Here is a 23,263-nt window from a genome sequence, read left to right on the forward strand (position 1 = left end):
AGAATTTTTGGCAAGAGTTTATCAATTTGACTCAATGAAAGGTATTACTGTGATATGGCCCATTACACATTTTACTTTCACCTGATCAGGGACATTCCCTTGACAACAGAAGAGTAAAGCAGAAATCAAAGAGGTCAGAGGTTGCTGTATAATCTTTTACTGCAAGGTCCCAGGTTAAAACCACAATGATCACACTCCAGTAGGATAATTTATTCCACAAAAAGAAAGTGACATTTATTTTGCTTTAATGAACTTTGGCCTTTGCCAGCTATTGCAGGCCCACTGGAAATCCTTGCCTATGCATTCCTTCCCTGGACCAGCAGAGGCCCACCATGGCATGGAAAATGTTACCCACACCAAGGGCCTGGATGTGTGCGTGTGTGTGGCTCCAAGGGTGGCAGAACGTGGGGCAACAAACAGCTAAGGCATCATCATACAACACACCGAGGGAGAGGAGAGAGTATGTACAAGCACGAAAAAAAAAGGTGGCAAACAGTCATCCAAAAAATCAGCAAAGAATTATATATACTTCAGCTATAAAATGGGATGTCTGATTTTTTCCTTGGAGATGGATTATTTTTCAACATCCATCCCAGATGCAGAGGTAGAGTTGGGACAAGGCAGTTCTCCAAACTGTAGGTCATGTTATAGTTCTCATTTAAGTCCCTGTAAATACCAAAAATGCCATTTTGATCCTGCCAGTAATGAGATGTGAAGCAAGGCTGTGCTTGTGTGAGGAGTCTACAAACTGGTGCATCTGAGAGGCTTTTCTATGACTGTTAAGTAGCACAGCAGAGGGGAGAAGAGGGAAACGATGACTCCATTGAGGTTGGTGGTGACAAATGACATGTTTACATGTGCCATATGAAACCTGCTTGCTTCTGCCCTGCAAGCAGTGAGGATCACCTGAGTTCTTTATAGATGTTTGCTATCATGCAGAGAGAAAGGAAATTTTTATTTTGATACACAAAGAAAGGGTAAAATACTTGAACAGGGTGGGTAAGAAAAGAAAATCCTTTCCATTTCAAAATATATCCAGGGGCTCACAATGCTCAGTTGAAACCACGTCCTTGCCAGAAAGCAGGGAACGGTCACTAGGCAAAGCATCTGGACACAACAAACCCACCTTCCTGGGGATGGCAGCAATCAGGGACAGGACAGGGACAGGGACAGGGACAGGGACAGGGACAGGGACAGGGACAGGGACAGGGACAGGGAGGTCCCCTGGAACCCTTGCAGAGCCACCAGTCCCTTTCCCGACCGAGGCTGTGTGTGGGACACAGGGGCTCTGCACCTCAAGCAGTGGGAGGATGGTCCTTGGACTGAGCTCTGCCCCCTGCATGACATGCACACACTCAGGGGCACACACACACACACAGACACAGACACATGGACACACGGACACGCACACAGACATACACATGTACACACACGGACACACGCACGCACACACAGACACGCGCACAGACACACACACACAGAGCCTCATCCACGGTGCTCTCATCCTCTCCAGAGTGAGAACCTGTGCACTTACACTGCAGATAAAACCTGGCTTTCTCAAGAAACGTCCAACGTGCTCAGTGCACACTTCCATGCTGGGGGAATGGTATTTTTTCCCTTGGCCCCATCCTGCTGCCCTTCCCAGGCGTGCCCCGGAGCACCAGGAGGGTCTGTCTCCATCAGCTGCTCCCAGCGGGGCTCCCACAGCACTCCCCGAGGCTGCCGGCCCCACAGCAGTGGGGCTGCTCCCTCCCTGCCTGCTGAGGCTGCAGGGGTCCTGCTCTGGCCCCCCCTCCATGGGAGACCCACGCTCCCACAGAAGATGCCAACCCCACAGGGACACTGCGATGCTGGCCTGGTACCAGTCCTCAGCCTGGAGGAGTTAGATTAACGAAAGCTTTGGACTTGTTTTTCAGCTATTATGGTCAATATATTAAAGGTATTTATTTAAGAAAGTGCCTATCCTGCCAATCTTTCCCCATGAGCTCTATTTTGAACACACCCTATAATTACTGATATTACCCTGGCAAATATTCCCCATGAAGTTTTCTCTACTGAGAGCCATGACTGTACTTGTCTGCTTCTCCACATTATAATTATCACCAGGCAATATTTATAGCTATACTATTATTATTTATGATATTTTATGCCCTACAAAAATCTATATGACAAATGCTCAAACTTCAGCATCAGAGACAGACGTCAGCTGGCCCACCCCTTTGTCCTTGCGGAGCTCACACTGCTCACTCAGCTGGCACCACAGCCAGGGGTCCTGGCAGGCCCTGCCAAAATTTCAGCTCAACCTACCTGAACTTCCCATTGTCATTTCTTTCACAGTTTGCTGTTCCCGGCTGGTGCACATTTCAGGACTTCTGGTGTTTCAGGCTAGAACTGTGTATCCTTGATTCTTGCTGAGGCAAGGTAACTAAAGCAGTGCTTAATTATTCCAGATGAACAATAAAGAACAGCACATTTATGCCTCATGCAAAACAAATAAACAGAACAGAATGAAAAACACTTCTTTGCCAGTCATGGTCTAGTCTTGAAATTTGGCACTGCAATACTTACAAACAAATGTAAATATTTTAATCTCACACTTCAGAAAAAAATTAAATAGATCTGTCTTGTAAGCACCTTTAGTTTTAATTATTTAAGATCAATACTAACCTAAATGCCTCTGCCCCTAACATGCATCTCCTCTCCAGGGTCATAGACCTTTCTTACTCTGAAATCACTGGCTTTTTCCACAAATACTGCTAACCAGTTTTCTCAGTATCATACGCATAAGGGCTATAAACTAATGAGCAGATCTAGGTTATGTAGAAAAGGTGTAGAAAGGAAACAAATGTTGAACGTCACATTTACATTAACTTCTCACAGTTCAAATGGAAATTTATCCACAACATAGTATGAATCATGCAGTAAGAAAAGGAGGAATCTCCAGTTTCTTTGATTTATTTGTCATATGGTTGACTGATGTCAGTATCAGTGGCTAAAAAAAAAGTTTAGACATCCAAAAGAAAGGAGAAGAGAGAGGAGGAAAAGGTCTAGCTTTCCACAAAATCCATTTCTTTTAAGATGATGAGCTCAAACCAAACCAGATCAAAGGCTGAGGACGAGCAGGTTCTTCTGTTCCTTCCGTGCTTGTCTCGTGGTCTGGCGCCAGCTGGGAATCAAGGGTATGGGACGGGTGGATGTGTTTTGTCTCTCTATATATGTATGTATGTAGGTATTAAAATATATGTACATACATACACATATATGCAAACAGAGACAGTCTTCCTAAAAAAACGCTCTTTGCAGTCCAGAGGCAGCAGAGTCACTGTGAAGGAAGAGCTGGGCAACATATGGCTGTAGAGTCTGCACTGGAAAAGTCACTGGCTACACGCACGCCGGCTGTAAGTTCTCTTTACTTTCATGAGGCGAAATAGGAGCTCTGCATAGAGTACAGCCTGTCAATGGGGTTTCCTACTCTAGCCTGCATGGAGTTAACTTCGGAAGAGGCAAGAAAACAGTCGCTCAAGCTAGTTAAAGAGGTATCACTGTCGATATCATGAAAAATGGAGTCGTTTCCTGCAAATGAAACGCACACGTTAGGCGGGACGCTGCGCAGCCGGGAGGACACAGCACACACGGATGCTCGCGCGCTGCAGCGAGCGGAACACTCCTGCTCCTGTGCTCGCATGCTAACACGCTCTGGCCACGAGGGTCTGACCCACAAGGAGGAGGGCTTGGAATCAACCCGCGGGGGTCAGCCGGCAGCAGTGCGCCCAAACCTGCCAGGGTTTAATTTCAATCTCAGTCAGCTGCACAAAACAGAGCCTTGGCTGACAGCAGGAGCAGACGGTGCTGGGGAGGAGCAGGTCCCCAGCTTCTCCACGGGCTCCAGCACTCATGGGAGCACCAGGACTGTCAAGAAAGGTGGAACCAGGGTGCCCATGACAGGGAGGCATGGTCTAAGAGCCATAATCATACTGGTCTTCATATACGCACAAGGCAAAAGTTCTACCAGTGTGACAGGACCCAGGAAGAGACCTAGTTTCCCTGGCCTCAAGTGAGCTACAGCTGTAAAAATGCTCTCCTTCAGAAAATTCCACTCTTTTAGGGCTGGTCTGGAACAGCACCTTGTATTTCCCTTAGCAACTAAGTTTTGAGCTTACTTCAACACTGAAGGTACTAGAAAAAGCTCTAGCTCAAGTCCTAGGGGCTCTGCAAAAGTGTTAGTCTGGTTCTTTTTCCTCACACACTCATTTGAAAGAGCTTTCTGCAATCCCCTGCACCCCTTTTGGAGCACAGAACCTACTTCCCAAGGAGTTTCACTCAGAAAGCCAAGCAAACCAACAAAATCACAAGCCATCTAATGCTCGAGGGCACTTCATATGTCCTCAGCTCCTTACAGGACCTCCCCAACTTCCTGGTGTGCACCATGGACTTGTCTCAGTGGCCAAAGTAATGACACAGACCCCAAGCAGATTCCTGTTGGCCTGTGCACGCTGTGCTGGGGGCAGTGATGCGCATTGAGCCTCTAAGTGAAGTGCTCCTGGTCAGCAGAAGGGAGTCTGAAACAGGCCCTTGTGGGCTACCGCAAGGCCGAGAATCACAGTCTGAAAAATCCTCTGGCATTCTCTTTAAATGCCACACTGCAATTGTCCAGAGCCAATAATTGAGCTTTTAGTGCTTGTAATGCGTTTGATGTGGGGTCAAGCAATCGTGAAAGCAAACCGTCATCTTGATTTGGGACAGAGAATAAAACTACGCAGGAGAAATGTCCTGTGGTAACCCATCTCTTAGTAGCTCAAGAGCTGTTCTTTAACAAATCCACGCATCCAATCTGAGTGGTCTTACAGGGCTGCTTATTCATTTTGTAATGAATAGATTACTTCTCTTTATTGAAGGCACTTTTTCCTCAAAGCTTCTAAGAAAAAAGGAAAAATTTGTGAGGGAGCTAGAATTTGGTACTGTTTATTTTTCAGTGTCTTGGACAGTGGTTTGAAAAAGTGGAGCTTGGAGAGGTGATGTTACTTGCTTATTGTTTATCAAAATTATACTATGAAATAGTTCTGAAAGGCGTTCAGAGCTTGAGATGAGCTCTGTTCTACCCCCTTATGTGTACAAGAAAATACACACATAAAACTGACTGGTACAAATTCTCTGGTACAAATCCCAGAAAAATATTCTAAAAGCCAGTAAAGCTGCTGCCCCTATGGAGTGTGATCCAGCACACGGACCCAGCTACTTGGGATGTGGCAGAATGAGGCATGCCTTACCATAGGGGTTCATGTGGTCGCCTGGCATTTGTGGAGGGGTAAGACCCTGCTGAAATGGGTCTGTGCCATAACTGCTTTGCTCCATTGCTACAATCTGCTGCTGTGGTGGTGCAAGTGGTGTGTAAGATGTCATCATCCCTTCCATTCGGTTGGACATTACTTCTGCAAAGCAAAGAGGAGGAACAGTTACTGCTGGGGAACAGGGCAGAATCAGTGGCAGCAATGAACCCTAGCAAATGCAGTCAGGGGTATCCTCTCAGTCAGAGAAACTTTCCAGATTTTGTCTGAGCGTAGAGCCCTGAGCAATGAGCTGAAAGACTTGTAATTTCTACATGATTTCTGGAGCTCCTAGGTCCTGGATCTTATCCTCCCAAAGCCCATATACTCTGTTTGACAGAGCCCAGTTATTATCTAACTCCTGCTGGTCCCAGCTTTTCTGCTCTGGGTAAAGTCGAGGATTGGAGGCTGCAGGGTCTTGGGAGCTGGAGATGCTCAAGGGTACCCCGAGAGCAGCAGAGCAAGTTCCAGTTCCTGGGTGCAGTGCCTGCCCCAGGATGGGCTCTCTGTGCCTTGCCTGGGGCAGTAACGCCGATGCCTGTGCAGATTGCCAGCTGAGCACTGTGCCCCTTTCTGCAGAAGAAAACAAACTGAGGGATCTGTCTGGAGCAAGCCTCCTGGAGATTTCCTCCAGTGCAGACACCTGCACGTGGCACATTCCTACTAGAAACGAGGTTACAGCTTCTGCACAAGCACCTCTGGGGTCTGATCCCACCAGGAGAACTCGGAGTAACCTGTCATGGGCACTCGGGCACACCTTTGTGTCCTTCCCCTGCTGATGGCTGTACTAAACTGTCATGTGGGAATGGCACTGCCAGACAGCTGCAGATTCTTTCTCTCTCACTTTGCTTTCCCACAAATCCCCTACCTTGCCCTAGTCGCTGCGAGTTCTGCTGCTCCTGCTGCTGTTGGTGCCTTCGTGCTAGCTTTTTCATCTGAAAACAAGCAGAAGAACAGAACATTCTTGTAGCTCCAAATGCAACAATTTTGTTTCCTTACAAAACTCTCTGCAAACATCTTATCAGTTAACACAGACCATTTATGCTTATGCACACACTGTTGTGGGTTCAGTTTCAATTCTAAGCTTAAACACTTCAGTTTCCAGTTCAGATTTGCATGCAAAATTTACTCCCAACCCTGAATTGCTTTGAGCATATTAATTTAATGTCTGTGTTTGGAAGTTGCCTTTCCAGTGGATGTAGAGAGCAGAGCAGGCAGAACACGCAGAGCTCAGCTGTGGGATTTGTGCAGTGTGAGCAGCAGCCAGGGCAAGAGCCCATGATGAGGCACAGCCTGCATTTGACTTTTGAGGATGGGACAAACAGCCTACCTTTGCTCTTTGGTTTTGAAACCAGACTTGGACGACTCGCACACTGAGCCCTGTTTCAGCTGCCAATGTTTCTCTGACCTGCAGGAGGAAATGTTTAATGATGCAATTTTTCATAAGTTAAAAAAAAAAAAGCAACCTAAAAACCACTGATCAGTTTTGTTAAGAGGAATGTTTGTACTTAGAACAAAAATTGCATGTATGGAATTACTTTTAAAAATTCATCGTATTTTTGCATGGTGTTGTCAAGTTCTGCCCCAATGGCGCTACCAGCTCTGTAACTACTGAGCAAAGAGTGTGAGCTGAGGAAAATAAACCAAATTTACCCATAAAAGACTTGTGTGCAAAAAGAGCGCTCTGCTTTCCCCCGGAGAGCTGCTATGGCCCCGGGAAGGGGCAGGGCTGTCTGCAGCATGGCCTGGTGTCAGGGCTGGCCTGGCCCTGCTGGAGCTCCTACCTTTCTGCAGGGCTTAGAAGACACTTCAAAGGATGCTTTGAAGGCTCGTCTCTGCTGTGTGGTAAGTATTGTCCTTGGTCGTTTAGGTCTTCTTGGGTCCTTCCCATCATCACTTCCTTTTCCTTGGGTTACTTGGCCTTTGGTGGGCTTAACATCTCCATCTTCATCATCACTTTTGACTGGTGAAAAAAGGATATATAATTGCACTTGTTCCACCAAAAAAACACGATGTTTGAGAACTGCTCTTCAGTCAACAGGTTCAACTATTGTCCCATGGTTATTTGAATGCCTAAAGCAGCTGTGAGCAGGAAGAGACTCTCTCAGATCTGTGTGCTCTGCCTAAATCAAATGCCACAAAAGCATAAAAATGTTTTCAATTTTTAATTGAGGTCCTGATCAGGGGATGGAGACTCGGAAAATGCTTCAGTATTTCCAGGAATTGGGCACAGAGACACTTTGTGCCTTTCCAGCACCTCTTGGTCCCATGTGCTCACCTGCCCCAACCTCAGCACCAGATAAACACCTTCACCTTCACAGCTGAACTTCAGCTTCTCCTGCAGCATTATCTGCCTGCACTGCTACAGCAGCAAAACAGCATAAAGCAAGTATCACACAAGTATCTCAAAGCCCATCTAACTCAATATAGCACAGATTCCAGCTACTGAACGCTGTTTTGAATGTTTTGAAGCTCCAGCAATAATATTAAATATAATCTTTGCCATCTCATTTCTACTTTCCACAGAAAACATCAGTAATCTTCCTCTGTGCATTAAAATGTGTCTGTATGTACAAGCACAAACTTCTCTTTTTCAGTAAATGCATACAAGTATCTATGTGCTTGTGTAGACCAAAGAGATTATTTGTATTTTCTATAATTAAATTCTGAATACTCATACAATCTGGTGATATTACGTGTGTTAGTATATTGTCCTGGGAAATCTCAAGCACAGTGGCAAAGGTTGATGGGTAAATACACATTTTGTTGAGAAAATCAACCTTTCAAGTCAGCATATTTTATTTGACCAGACTACTGATTTTTCTTCCCGAAAACACTATCACATTATTATAGGGACTTCAACATGAAGAAACACATGGAATTTTTTATATACTGAAAGACTGCATTTGGGGAATCAACAAATTAGACTTTAATTCATTTTAGGGTCTGATTATTATGCACCTAGCAGTCTAATTACCTTTTACTTTAATAAGCATCTTTGGCCTAATGATTAAAGGGAAGTTCAGTCATTTTAATAACCATGACATTATTAACTTTCCAGCATGCCATTTCTAAGGAAAGGTTTGTGAGGATTAATACTGCTCATTGGAGAGTTACTCTTGTGTCCAGTGGATAAATATTTGATTGAAGCAGGACACATTCTGAGCCAGGGCTTTGCAGATTGTGTGCTCTCACGCAGACCCCTGGGAGATCAGTGTTTTCACTGTGTTAGACAATGGGAGACAAACAACTTGTTTAATTTGTCAGCTTGTTTTTCAGGTTTGGGTTGGACTAACAGAGAATAATGAGGAAAAAGAAGCATCTCCAGGACTAAGAAACTCCCCTTTGTGCCGAAGGGAAATGAAATTGAAACCAAGACTGGTTTGTGCTACCGTGGTGGCAGATCATGAGTCAGTCTGGTGCTGAAGAGGAGCCCACCCTGCTCCAGGCTGGTGCCAAATGCAGCTGCCAGCAGCCGTTGTGTGAGCAAGGACAGCAGTGGGGAAGGTGCTGTGCCAGCCCAGCGTGGGGACAGGAGCTGGTCAGGGGTGAGGAGGGCACAGGCAGGGGCACAGGGGGTGAGGTGGGCACAGGCAGGGGCACAGGGGGTCACTGCAGCTGCTGGGGCAGGCTGTGCTGATGGTCAAGGAGCTGCCAGCACATGCCCCACATGTCTCAGGCCCTCTGACTTGCGATTTACTGAGCAGAGCACTCAAGGTCCTGCAAATGCAGCGTGACAATAACTAAAGCACTGCTCCAAGAGTGCCCCTGGTCCCATGCAGACACCTTTGTCTTGAGGTATTCCTGGTGTGGAAATACAAATTTTAGCAATGTGGAGAATATGACTTTCAAATTAGAGATCAAGGATAATTTCTGATACCAGTTAAAATAGAGTAACACATTTTCCCATAAACCAGAGGCAAATATATCATTCATACATGTAATGGAATGGTAACTGTTGATTTTCTTGGAAAACAACAGTGTGATTATGATGGCACAAACCCACATCTCAGTTACTTTCAGGTTCTCTTCAGTAATTCTGTGTTGCACTTGCAATCTTTTTTAAAGGTACTATTTGTAATTGGCAGAGAGATTCCTCTTGAAAATCATATTACTGCTCTGCCCATTTTCCTAGTTTAGTGCTGAAATTGTATGTGAAGAAGATCCCATGAAAATTTTGTTAAGTGGATGGAAGAATGCCTACAGAGAACAGCGTACTGATACCTTACTTGAGTGAGGCCTTGGGTAGCTAGAGTCAGTCTGATTCATGCTTTATGATCTTACAGAAAAACACATTGATGAAAGCAGAAAGATTTTGTCTTTTAGTAAGCAGGAGGTTAAGGAAGAGAGTCAGGTTAGGGAAAGCAGACTGCCAGTAGGAATGTTTTCAGCTGTGCCTGCAAATTTGCATAGGTGGCACATGCATATAGATGAAGTGGATGTGAAAATGGATGCACTTTTCTATACAAAAGCTCTACAGACCCATGCAGCTTTTCCAGTCAGAGCAGGTGTGGGAAAAGCTCACCTGAGTCTGAGTCGTCTGGGCTGACCGAGCTCAACAAGTCTTTCTCTTTCTCATAGTCACTTTTGCAGAGCAGCTGCCCTTCCTTGAGGACAAACTCGTCCCCTTTCCTCAGCTGGCGCTCGCAGACGCAGCAGCAGAAGCAGCTCAGGTGGTACACGCACTCCAGCGCGCGCATCACGAACTCCGTCGGCGCGATCTTCTCCATGCAGCCGCTGCACTTGGCAGCAAACAGCCTGCAAGGAGAGCAGCACGGTCAGGGGCAGCCTCAGATCACACCATGCGTGGGTCTAAACCCAGCAATGCCAGCACACATCAGTCTGGCTCACCCTTCTGCACACGGCAAGACTCACATCCTTAGGCTTGGAAATAGCATAGACATGCAATTTTTCCAAATCTCAATTCCTTTGGTCTTGAGATTCCCTAAATCACCTTTCCTGGACAAAGCCCACCAAGATCTGTCCTTATCTCAGTGGGTTTTTCCTTTTCAAAATGAGAAACAAAAGGGAGCTCCCAAAGTCAGATAATTGCTTAAACACAAATGTATTTCAATTCACCTTTTAGAGGAAGGACCAGCTCATGCTTTGTTTTATGCAGGGCCTCTTGTTTCAGCACTTAAGCCCTATTCTGAACAGACTTTCCATTTTTGGTATTCCCTGTCTCTGAGGAAGCTGATAAACACAGAAATGAGCATGAAAACTTTGTGCTTTTGCTGAGGCAAAGGCAGCACGTGTGCATACACACGATTGTACACATGCAATCAATAAAGAGAGGAGTGAAATAACACAGCTTTCCTTTGGATGTTGAGTTATTCCAGAACAACCTGTCTCTGAAGGAAGTACTGTGCATTTTAAATGGTGTGAAACATCCTTTGGCAGAGATAGGCCCTGATACAATCTGTCAAATTACCAGTATAATCACAGACCCTAGAACACACACCGCATCCAGACTAGTTCTTATTAATGCTCTGTAAACCCTGTCTTTCATCCATCATTAATTTTCTAGGTTTAAGTTAGAATTATTTAGATTAATTTTATTTTGCTTTCCTAATGGCAACTGGGAATCTCCCTAAGTGAGATTTCAGAAAAGGGCTGCCTCAAATAAAGACGGATTGCTGTTACATCCCTGTGTCACATGGTGTGCTGGTGATTTGAAATTCAGTGTCTTTTATGGCAATACATCACAGTGCAAGGTGCATGAACATTTACATTTCAGCAAGGAAATGAACACCACTGCACCAGCATGCTCACAGAAAAAAAAAAATTAGATTCTGCCTTTTAGCATGGGGTATGCTGACTTTTTCCTTTCATTAAAATTATAATTTTTCACAAAAAAGGCAATTCTCTCTTATTTTAGAAGGCTAAGGCTGTGGGAGTTATTCATTCCTGCAGAGCCTCCATTTTGTCTGAGCTGGGAAGTGCAGGAAAATGGCAGTACAAGCCCTCGGCAAAGGGCTGGAGCCAGAGTGGGCAGGAGGGAAAAGCAAATGTCAGTATGGCTGCACACAGCATCCAGACAATGGCCCAGAGACGGGAACTGGGGTGCTCCTGGCTGTACCTGGAGTGACCACACCGGGAGCCTGGCCAGCTCAGCGCACACCTTTGCACCACCACAGCCGCAAGGTAACAGTGGTGCAAGGTGGGCTGAGCGGCTCTTCTTCAGGTGTGTAATGAATTAAACTGATCCCAAGGAAACTGATGCCACCCAGGACCCTGGGCACTGCCATCAACAGGATGGCTTATTCCATACCCTCCGTTTGCTTTGTCTCCAAGGTTTTCCTTACAACGCTTTAGCCAGCAAATTCCTAAGCAGAAAATATTTTTATCTCTGCACAATTTTATATCTGAAAGGATTAACACACAAAGAGGGGAGAAAAAAAAAGAAAAAGGTGCACTACAATAGTTGTTTCTGTTCGACTGCTTAAACCCATTTGACTCATTTAACCAAGCCTGGCCTCTCTGTCCGAGGGGATGCCCTCAGGACGGGCACACCTGGGAGAGACCTCAGAAGCGGCAGAGCTGGTGCGAAGGCTCTGTCCCTGCATATGTACCTGCACTCTGCAGGTACCCTCCCCATTCCCTCCGGCCGCGGGGAGGGACGGGCTGGCCCCGGGGTGCCGATGCCCGGCAGCACCGGGAGGGACGGGCTGGTGCCGCTCCCCGCAGCACCGGGAGCCCGGCCGGCCTGGGGAGCGCTCGCACACGGCCCGGGGAGCCCGGCCGGCCTGGGGAGTGCTCGCACACGGGCCCGGGGAGCCCGGCCGGCCCGGGGAGTGCTCGCACACGGGCCCGGGGAGCCCGGCCGGCCTGGGGAGTGCTCGCACACGGGCCCGGGGAGCCCGGCCGGCCCGGGGAGCGCTCGCACACGGCCCGGGGAGCCCGGCCGGCCCGGGGAGCGCTCGCACACGGCCCGGGGAGCCCGGCCGGCCCGGGGAGTGCTCGCACACGGGCCCGGGGAGCCCGGCCGGCCCGGGGAGCGCTCGCACACGGCCCGGGGAGCCCGGCCGGCCCGGGGAGTGCTCGCACACGGGCCCGGGGAGCCCGGCCGGCCTGGGGAGTGCTCGCACACGGCTCAGGGAGCCCGGCCGGCCCGGGGAGCGCTCGCACACGGCCCGGGGAGCGCTCGCACACGGCCCGGGGAGCCCGGCCGGCCCGGGGAGCGCTCGCACACGGGCCCGGGGAGCGCTCGCACACGGCCCGGGGAGCGCTCGCACACGGGCCCGGGGAGCCCGGCCGGCCTGGGGAGTGCTCGCACACGGGCCCGGGGAGCCCGGCCGCCGTGGGCAGGTGCCCGCTCCCCTCTCCGGCCGGGCAGAACGCGGAGCCTCCCCCGGGGGCAGCCGCAGCCGCCGCGGGCCCGGGCAGGGCTGGCCCCGCTCCGGGACGGGCTGCGGCTGCCTCCGGCTGTCCCCAAGCAAACCGCACAATGCGCCACCGTCCAGCCGCAATGAAAACACAAATGCAACACAGCTTACAGACAATTTCAAGAAGAAAACCTGAGGAAAGCATAAATCCTCTGCGCCTCCCCTCTAACGGGGACACAAAGATAACCTCGTCGCCCGCTGTTTCCCTGACCCGCACCTTTGCTGTCACACTGCCTTAGTGTTTGTGTTTTTTTCTTTTTCTTCAAAATAAATATATCTAATGTGAATAGAAAATACTTTGTGCTATTTACTGGCAACCGACTATTCCCGTAAAGATGGTGCTTTTGCAACAGCGCTTCCCAAGGCAGCCTTTTAGCTATAACGAATTACACTGTCATCAGTGTAGATTAACTCATTCAAATGAACATTAAATTGCCCTGACAATACTGCACGGACTTCATATCCTGAATTTAACCCTTGTCAAGAAAATTCCCCTCCCCTGTACACCGGAACTCTGTATTATAACATGCATTCACACAAATACACTCACACACACACACAGAGCAGCGTGTTGGGTTGAATTCTGAGATTATAAAATTTTCATTAAACCTATCTTATAGGGTGTTTATAGGTATTTTTTCAGCTTCCCAAGAGGAACACAAGGTTATGCACTCTTTTTGCACAAGGCAATCTCACAACAGGAAACTAATCTTGACAAATGACCAGACTTTGATAGCTGTGATCTAAACCACTGCTCGTTAGACTGTTCATTTTATAAACGAATGGTAATAAACCTGTTGGGAAGTGTAGGATAGCAGGAATACTTTACAGATCACCCCTTTACAGGTTTCAATCACAGCCATAAATTTGAAGGGGAGCACACAGATATTCTGTGCTGAGACAAAGACTCTGTGCCATACCAACCACATTTAAAGGAATTTTTTTTTTTTTTGCTTTCTATACCTTTTAGAAATAATTTGCGTAACTCTGGCTTTTTACTCCCGTGGCTGATTATCTCCAGCTCTCTTAAGCTAATGTCAAACCTCAAAATCCTTGGATGTGTTAAAGTATGTGGAGAGTGGAAATCAAATGCCTTTATTAGAAGCCGCAGGAAATCTCCGACTCCTAAGCACAACGAAAACATTCCAGAGAAAATCGTTCAAAGAGGACAAAGAAGAAAAGCAGAACAAGAAAACCTTGTTTTGAATCAATGATTGCGGAGTTTTATAAATAAATTCTGTTGCCTGGACAATTTTGAAAGACAACTCAATAGGTTTAGGAGTTTTTAAGTGTGTTTGCCTGTATGCCTGGAACACTTGGGGGACTCAGCCAAGCTAAAGCTCAGAACAATGGCCTTTCTGTCCATCAGAGTATTTACAATAAATGCTCTGAAGCAACTTTACAGTACTAGATAATCAAAAAGTCTTTGCCAGCCAAAACTGTGTGAACTTACATTAATTTTGCATATGTATCGGGGCAATGCAAATGCTAAGACATGTCCTGACTTTAACCAGTAGATGAAAATGTTCACCAGCGGAAGAGGCCATAAAGATTTTATTTGTTAGGATATCCCTGTGAAGGCAGGCTGAATCAGTAATCCTCAGAAACAACCACAGTTACATGATGCACTGTGCCTTCCTGCATGGCACAGCCATCTGGAGTGCAATACGGAGCCCTGATTTATTATATCCCACGCGGTTATCTCACAGTAAGTTTGACCCTGCTTTGCTCCTGAGAATCTCGGCTCTGCTGTTTACTCTCCTGGTGCCCTGACAACCCACCCTTTACCTTTCTGTGCCTCAGCCAGGTCCTTCATTTCCTCCTGTCTGTGGGCAAATAGATTTTGTTTTATTATAACTAATTTAATCTGTGCTGAGAGATGTCCGTGTGCAGTGTGAAATTTGCCGTTCACATTAAGCGTGGTTCAAGAGGTTTGTTATACAGGACAAAGGTAGAAAAATCGACTAATTCGGTCAGGTTGTTTATTTACTGGGCCTCTGCCATGAAGCAGTAAATAGGAAGTTATTAAGCTGTGTTTGATGTATGCAAGAGGACAGATGCTGCTTCCTACCTATCAGAGACCTTCAGTCATTTCCCTTTCCGTGTTATTCTGACATTATGTGTTGCAGCAACCACAGCAGATACCTGGCTTTTCTTTATTTAATAAATATGCAAAGGTAGGGGTCACGGCTTTTGTAAGTACTCTTGGTGCAGTCTCTGCGAGTGACATTTTTCCTCTGCTGGGACATCCCTGCTGGCCTGCTCTGGTGCTGGAAGTTTGCTCCACACTCCTGTGCTATGAAACAGGGTACAGCCAGAGTAAAATACAGCATGTTTTTCACACAAGTGAGTCTTATTAAGAGAAGAAATTAAATTACTAATGAAAGATAGCTGTTCCTTGCTCTTTGGGATAAATTTTTATATTCTTTCTTTAGATGACGTAGGATTGGAAAAACAGTATGCATGGGGTTTTTCTAGCACAGGACTTGAATATTTTTTGTAGTGTCTTACAGTTCACGGGTGCTTATAAAGTGGAAAAACCGTTGTTTGGTTGCACTCAGTTCAGAATACACAAAACATCCTGAGTGCAGTAAAGTAGAACAGGAATATTATAAATTTATTATTCTAAACCCCCCACCTCCTGAAAAATGAAATAATCCATTTAACATATTTTCCCTGCAGATGAAATAATTACATAGTTTATTAAAGCCAATTTCATAGCTGAAACTTCAGTATAAGAAAGATAATTCCCTTTCATCAAGTAGTAATAAAATGTGCAAAATTTTTAAGTTTCTAGAAAAAATCTGTAATATCTAGAGAGAAACTAAAACAAAGAAACCTTTTTATTCTTCAGTGAGAACTGAAGAAAATATTTATTAACCCTCTATCCACAGGTGCTGTAGTGTGAACACCAGCCACTGGCGAAAGCTTGTGTTAAATCTGCATTTCACAATGTGGATTTAGACTCACAAATTACATATTGCCTATCTTGGTAATGAATGACTTTTTCTTCATGTAAATATTTTACCTGCATTTCTGTGAGGAGTGCTGTACTCCCCTGCCAAGACAAGCTGACGGCTAAAACAACTATAAGGGACCGCATATTATGGTGTGCCAAAATCTTGCTGTGAAGATTTGGGACTTGGACCACGGACAAGGTCAGAGCCACCAGCACCCACGGCCACTGTGCCCACCAGCAGCTCTGGGGTGGAACTGGGGTGCTTAGACAAAAGCACAAAGACACACAGAATTTAAAGCTCACAGCCTAATGCAACTTGCTCAAGTGGGACCAGAATGACCTAAATAGTTACGTCTCCCCTAACTATAAAGTACAACATAAAATGCAAAGTGCAGAGCAGTTTCTAGCTTTGAGCAGAATGTGACACACTGAATTCTTCTCTTTGCTTAATTTTCATCCCCTAATTGACCACTTTGTTCAACTGTCTTCCATCACTGCCATGCTGTTCTATTTTATAGCATTTTTCCATACAACACTTTGATGGAAAAATTTATGAAGAATAGAATTATTGCTGTTAGAAGGGAATTAAAACAATTTTTCATTTACAAAGTCACTGATATTGCTCTACTGTGCTCCACCTTTGGGAATCCAATTGCTCTTCTCAGCTACTCCCATTCCTCTTTATAGCACAGCAATTGCACTGTACAGATTATGGCTGCAATTTTCTCCTAATCTTTTCTGTAGAACAGAAACTGTTGTAAAAGTTAAGGGCACCAATTGAGTTGATAAAGCTAGGGCTGCAATTAAGAAGACTTAATGAATTAACAAAATATGTGATTTTGTTAGAGTTATATTTCTAGGCAGTGCAAACATTTGTGAGATAACATTATTTTTGTCCGTAAGTTTCAAAGAGGCTAAATGGGCTTCTGCTGCTGTGCTTTTTGCATTCTCCAAATCACACTGATGGGCTGTAAAAACATCGTATTTCTCAGGGCATTTGTGCTTCTGCCACAGCTCTACTTAGCTGGGGGGCAGTGGTCGCCAAAACAAAATGGGCAGTCCTTTTTTCCCCCTTTGGATTCTTATTCAGATATTTACACAAATTAAATCAAATCCACCTCGATGTCCCTTTGTGCCCTCGCTAGGATCCAGTGGGTGAAGTGGCCTCTGGAGGGGCCCTGAGGAACAGGCTGGGATGCTGCTCCAGTCTCTGCTCTGACAGACATCTCATCCTGCTTGTTCACTAAATGGCACACTGAATTTACATCACCAACAACACAGGGAAAATCTTCTAATGCAATTTTTATATGATATTTCACCCTAAAGGCCCCATAAGCAGGGAAATTGTGCTGTTGTGATTCACTGGCCTGGTCTTCACTTTTACAGAAAAAAATAATCATGTCAAAGCAATTCAAATGTAATTTCTAAGTTATTTCTTGGCTGGCAAGAATGACTTAGAGAAAGAATTTACTCAAGGCTTTCCTCACAACGAAGAGCTTTGAAAGGAAGAAACGTTATTTGCCTGTATAAAACAAAATCACTTCCTGTGCCTGCTGCAGTGACGCTGGTGGAGAGCTTGTGCCCAAACTCATCAGCACAGCCAATTTAGCAACTGATTTGCAAGGGAAAGATACCTTAGTCCTGTGGTGTTAATGTCTTTACAGTGGGGGGTCTATTGCCAGCTTCTCCAAACTCATCAACACAATCTATTATTAATACCCAGAAAGGCTTTATAGTATCTTTATAGCACAAGGCAATGAAAGCTCTGTGGTGTAATCTGTTATCTATATTGCAAAAACATGTGAAATAAAACAAAACATAGACACTTCATAAACAAAATGTTTCATCTATTATATCTCTCTGCCTCCCCTGTATATAAAGCAGTGGGGTGCAGGAAAGGCATTCAGAGAGATTTGCTGTTAGACGTAGCACAGGCTCCTTTAAAATTCTATTTGTATTGTGACAAATTTTACACTGAATGAAAATTTCTGCTTCTTTCACTGAGACAGAAATATTCGAACATTTGCAAAACGGCTGTGTTCTGTCAGTAGAGCAAAGGGGGTGAGGTGTAAAATACAGCTCCCACACTCGTACAGGAAAACTCTTTGACAGAGGGATGGGCTGGCGGAGCCGCAGTGAGGATCCAGGTGCAGCAGGGCCAGGTGGAGGTGTGGGGGCATTGCCATGGCACCAGCTAAGGAATTGGTCTCCGGTAAGCAGCAGCAAACCCAAGTGCCCGCTGGAGGCAGTTATTTCTCTGGAAAGCACTCAAGAACAGAATTTGAGCAAAGTTGGATCTTTTCTTCTACTATTGATATGCATGACAAGATTTCATATGAAAAGCCCAGAATTACCCTACCTTTAGACCCTAGGAACAGACACAGTTAGAGAGATCATTTAGCAGCAAATAAATAAACACAGTTTAAAACTCAAGAAGCTTTTGTTTCAAATAAACAGATTGTGGCAAAGGTGGAACTGAGAGGGAAGCATGAAGCAGTTTTGTGTACTTGGTGCCTGTATGTTTGCAATACAGTAAGAACAAAAAAAGTCCTCAACATAGGGCTGTGTCTTATTTCCCAGATGCCTTTTTATGTTCTTTGCCGGTTGAAAATAAATTGTTCTTTTGTAGTGTTTGTCTTTTCAGTCCAACTGTCAGCTATTATTTTTCTATTTCCTCTTTTTGTCACTTTGCATTATTTTTGGTGCTGTAATTCCCATTTGTTCCCACTCCTATCTTCCTGTCTCCCATTGTTCCATTTTTTAATCCCCAGTTTTACTCTTCTCTGGCTCTTTTTTGGCCCATTCTCAGTAGGGTTTGAGAGAATACCCAGGCGTGACTCCCTGCTATAGCAACCACACCTCCCCAGGAAAGCCACAACAATCTCTTCGGGAGGAGGAAAGTCTTTCACAAGCTGGCAGCAAAAGTAAATCCTTCTTCAAGGAACAAGAAGGATTAGCAGGGAGCAGTGGGCTGCAGACTTAACCCTACCCTTCATTTCTTTAAAGCACCAGTCACTCAGAACCCTGCTGTGATGTACAATTAAACAGAACCCAAAAAAATCCTGAATGACACAAGAGCAGGATTGTGTAAAGGTTTAATTCCACTTTAATACCTTTCCAAGTTCAGAACTCAAAGATAGCAATTTAACCCAAGAATCCCCATCCGAGCATGAAAAGTTGCTGCTTGTCTTACAAAAGTTCCAGCTATATTCTGCTCTAAATCGTGCTCTTTTAGGCTGACCCTTAATGGATGAAATTTTTCCCCCCCAATCATCTCACATGAATCTTTTTATAGTCCTCCTTTCACAAACTTTGCTCTTCTGATAAAAACAAGGGACTCTTACCAGAAACTCTAAAAAGGACCACTGAAAAAGGAAAAGGAACACTATAAAACCCCAACACAAACCTCCAAAACTCAGGTAACTAAAGGTGTCTGCTGCCATGCCTAAGAATGGTAATTTATTCTTGTAACATGAAGTGACTCTTATTAAGCTTATGTCAATTACTTACTATTAATATTAGCATGGAAAATAAATACTCCTCTTAATACAGTGTTTTTTGGAGACTTGAAACATCTCAATCATTTTTTTTAAATTAAAGAACAGACGAGCTTTGTTGTTCTAGTATGGATGACTACCAAAGTTGCTCTATAAACTGAATTTTTAAGATTAGACACAGAACTATGAAGACCTCCTGGCTTCTGTAAGGCTAAATATGGTTGACAGACTGAGTCCTAAGACTCAGCTATCAGCATCTGTGTTTGTATTTAGGCTTTAGTAAACTAGATGCTCTAAAGCCATACAAAGAGATTTATCAGTAAGCAGGGCCCTACAGCACGCCCAGGTCCTCCTCCTGCCTCCAACGTCTGCACAGGTTTTAAGTTATTCCAGCAGTCAAACATTTATAACACAGGACACTTCCACATGTGTGAAAATGAAATCCCATTAGACACCAACAACATTATTAGGCATGCAAAGAGGATTATTCCTTTAAGCTCACAAGACTGAAAGGTTTGTCTAAACATTTTATTAACTTTTTCAGATTTTTTTTTTAATTAAATGAAAAGTTGTAAGTAGGTCAAAGCTGAAATACTTAAATACTACTTAACTTTTGGTTAAGTATATGTATATATGCTATACACACAAAGAGAGAGAAAAAATAAAGATGCCTGCTAGAGAAAAAGTGTACAAAATCCTCTCATATCTTATCAGCACATTCCTTTCTTTCAGCAAGAAAATTTGTATGGCTTGGAATTGTTCTAGAAAAGCACCAAAATGTTACATGGCATCGCTTGGGGTTCCATATACGTTTTCAAAGATGAGATGCCTTGTTGAATATCTGGTTGAAAAGAAATCCTGCTCTGATTGCACTGTCCTTTTTACAGATCTGACAAAGCCCTTTTTCTCAAAACATGGTATTTGCCAAAATGCATTGAAATTTGCTCATCAAGAGCTCTGATGTTCTTAAGATCTTCTGTTAAAGAAGAACAAGGGAGTAGAAGCTGTGTCAGCTTTTTCTTCAAGTAAGTGAGATGCAAAACTCCTTGGGGAGCATCAGGAACAGGACTGGGTCCCCATTCAGGGGGAAGATGACTTTAGAACCGACCAGCTCCATCGGCAGTTCGGTGCTACGTTTCGGCATGTGTGGGTTGTTCACAGTATCTCAGTTTGTCGCTGGGAGGAAGGCAATTCTCTCTCTGGATCCCGCACTCGTCCCAAGGCCAGAGCAGAGGGCAGCGCCCGCCCGTCCGTGCTGGGCACAGCCCGGTGTGGCACTCACAGCCAGGGCTGCCCCGCGCCTTGCTCTTGTCACTTCACTGACAATAGGCGTTAAAATATTTAAGATTTGCTTCTAGCACTGCATGGAGCAGGCAGGAAATGTAGAAGCTTGGGTGTACAAGTTAATGAAATATGGTTGGGTGAGCATAAGCTCTTAATTTAGACAATAACAGTTACCGCCACAGCGTCTTTGTGTCCGCTTTATGAAAGTCATAAACTCTGCAAAGAAAAGCAGGAGCTATTTCACCCTGATGGTCTTTGACTCCCTCTCACTACCTGCTGGTGCAGTTAGAAAGTATCAACTGTCTTTGAACAGATTAGGACCAAGTTAAAGTGTGACAACATCTTAAGCTTTCTCCGCATGTTGCCAATGATTTCCAACTAAAGATGTTACCCTCATCACTTCTGCCACAATGATAAGAATCTATAGCCGGCTCGCTTGAGGAGATAAAGGCAGTTTAGCAGGAAGTATAAAGTACTCCAGCTTGCTACGCTAAGTGGCTGGCTGTCCCAAGCTAGCTGAATTTTTCCTCTGCAAAGCACAAAATCCTTATCATTAGGGACTTAAGCTGCTTTTTATTTTGAGACAAAAAGAATACTGTTTATTGGCATCCAACTCAAACCAGCTGTAAACAGTTGCTTTGATGAAGAAGCAGCTACAACTTCGGCGTGCCCGAAGGCACAAACCCACCGAATGCCAATCATTAAAGGAAGAATGTAAGGTGTATATAGGGTCAAAAGAAGGCCAAGGGACGTTTGCAACCTCAGGGATCTCGGATAGCTCGCTTTGCCTTTAGAACCAGTGGAGGAATTGAAGCTGTTCCGCCGTATGACCTCTGTCTATCTCCAGAGGCAGCTCTGGGCTCTCGGAGCAGCAGCAGACCTGCAGTGCGAGGCTTTTCTCCCCAGCACGGCCGGGGGAGCCACACCGTGAGCTTTGGTTTGGCAGAGCTGAGCGGCTCCAGGATGCTGCACCTCGTGGCACCCATGCAGGAGCCCCGCAGAAGGCTCTGGCACCTGGAGTCCTGCCAGGGTCCATAGAATCACTGATGTGCAGGTAATTTTAATTCTTCTTGTGACTTCTTTCATCTAGAAACACTTTACTGGTTGCAACATCTATTTAAATTAATATGGCCCACCAACAATTTTGGTCACAGCCAAACCAATGTGGACCCTTACAAAGTTAAGTGCCAGCTGCTCCAGGCAGCCCAGGGGATGGGCTGGCATCTGCTGCTGGCCCTCCTGCCATTCTTCTTCCTCCTCGCCGCTCTGCCTAGTAGACACTGAAGCCTCTCAGTTGTTCCAGGCTCCCTCCCACTCCCCATCCCTAGCACAGCATCAAATCTTCCCCAGAAAGAGCAGCAGCACAAAGGGTTTCAGCATGGAAGGGCGGTGCTGGCTGGTGGGACGTGGGGTTCCTGGTCCTTAGCAAGATCAGAGTGGCTTTTCAGTGGGAATTCAAATGCCGAGTGAACTCAGCTACCAGGCTGCGCGTGGGAACCAGCTCTCACTTGTGCCACGTGAGCTGGGATGTTTTATAGGAGCATGTTGCTTCTGTACAAGGCTCTGGTGCCACCAGAGATGGGGCTCCTCCAGGCACAGGCTCAGCAGCTCCTCCTCCTCCCGATGCGGAGAGGATTCACACCAGCATTACCAGTTCCTCTGGCAGAAACAGGGTGCATCTCCCGACCCACATCCTCACCCACACCACAAACAGATACCTTGGGATCCTGACGACTTGGATGCCAGGCTCCTGACGGCTTGGCAGCCTCTCCCTGGCCAAATCTGTACCCAGCACCGTGCACTCCTGCTGCCCCCTGGCACAGCCACAACGGGAGCCAGGCTGTCCCTGCTGCCCCCTGTGCCCCTGGCACAGCCACAACGGGAGCCAGGCTGTCCCTGTGCCCCTGGCACAGCCAGGCTGTCCCTGTGCCCCCTAGCACAGCCACAACGGGAGCCAGGCTGTCCCTGTGCCCCTGGCACAGCCACAACGGGAGCCAGGCTCTCCCTGTGCCCCTGGCACAGCCAGGCTGTCCCTGTGCCCCTGGCACAGCCACAACGGGAGCCAGGCTGTCCCTGTGCCCCTGGCACAGCCACAACGGGAGCCAGGCTGTCCCTGTGCCCCTGGCACAGCCACAACGGGAGCCAGGCTGTCCCTGTGCCCCTGGCACAGCCAGGCTGTCCCTGCTGCCCCCTGGCACAGCCACAACGGGAGCCAGGCTCTCCCTGTGCCCCTGGCACAGCCAGACTGTCCCTGTGCCCCCTGGCACAGCCAGGCTGTCCCTGTGCCCCTGGCACAGCCACAACGGGAGCCAGGCTGTCCCTGCTGCCCCTGGCACAGCCACAACGGGAGCCAGGCTGTCCCTGCTGCCCCCTGTGCCCCTGGCACAGCCAGGCTGTCCCTGTGCCCCTGGCACAGCCACAACGGGAGCCAGGCTGTCCCTGTGCCCCTGGCACAGCCAGGCTGTCCCTGTGCCCCTGGCACAGCCAGGCTCTCCCTGTGCCCCCTGGCACAGCCAGGCTGTCCCTGTGCCCCTGGCGCCTCCTCACCCACCACATCTGGGTGACATCTCCAGCCCGTGCTGGTCCCTGCCTGGCATCAGCTCCCAACATCCATGCAATGCAGCAGCTCCTCCCGAGAGCTCCAACATAACTGGAATTGCAGGTATTATTTTGGGCTCACATGACAGGAAAAAGGCAGTAGAAGGCTTGCAGTGCTGTTAGATTATTCTTTTCGTATTACATATGTAATGTTGTATAACTCTTTCTAATTTATTCTGCTAAGAACTTTTCCTATATAAAACCCCAGATTTTTTT

General features: G+C 46.4%; 1 protein-coding gene across 2 annotated transcripts in view; it reads right to left on the minus strand.

The window, feature by feature from the left end:
* Nucleotides 1-3,415: 3,415 nt before the first annotated feature.
* The window catches only part of LMX1B (LIM homeobox transcription factor 1 beta), an 82,621-nt gene continuing 62,773 nt past the window's right edge, over nucleotides 3,416-23,263 (minus strand). The window contains exons 3-8 of one of the 2 annotated variants that reach the window (XM_058818405.1): nucleotides 9,850-10,082; nucleotides 7,109-7,287; nucleotides 6,655-6,732; nucleotides 6,193-6,259; nucleotides 5,289-5,429; nucleotides 3,416-3,573 (exon numbers count right to left, since the gene is read on the minus strand). In XM_058818405.1, coding sequence (XP_058674388.1) covers nucleotides 3,416-3,573; nucleotides 5,289-5,429; nucleotides 6,193-6,259; nucleotides 6,655-6,732; nucleotides 7,109-7,287; nucleotides 9,850-10,082 — 856 coding nt within the window. Of the gene's footprint in view, nucleotides 3,574-5,267; nucleotides 5,430-6,192; nucleotides 6,260-6,654; nucleotides 6,733-7,108; nucleotides 7,288-9,849; nucleotides 10,083-23,263 lie in introns of both variants that reach the window. The other variant, XM_058818404.1, reaches the window with a different exon arrangement.

The sequence above is a fragment of the Ammospiza caudacuta genome, chromosome 21 (genome assembly GCF_027887145.1).
Source record: "Ammospiza caudacuta isolate bAmmCau1 chromosome 21, bAmmCau1.pri, whole genome shotgun sequence".
In the NCBI taxonomy this organism is placed as follows: Eukaryota; Metazoa; Chordata; class Aves; order Passeriformes; family Passerellidae; genus Ammospiza; species Ammospiza caudacuta.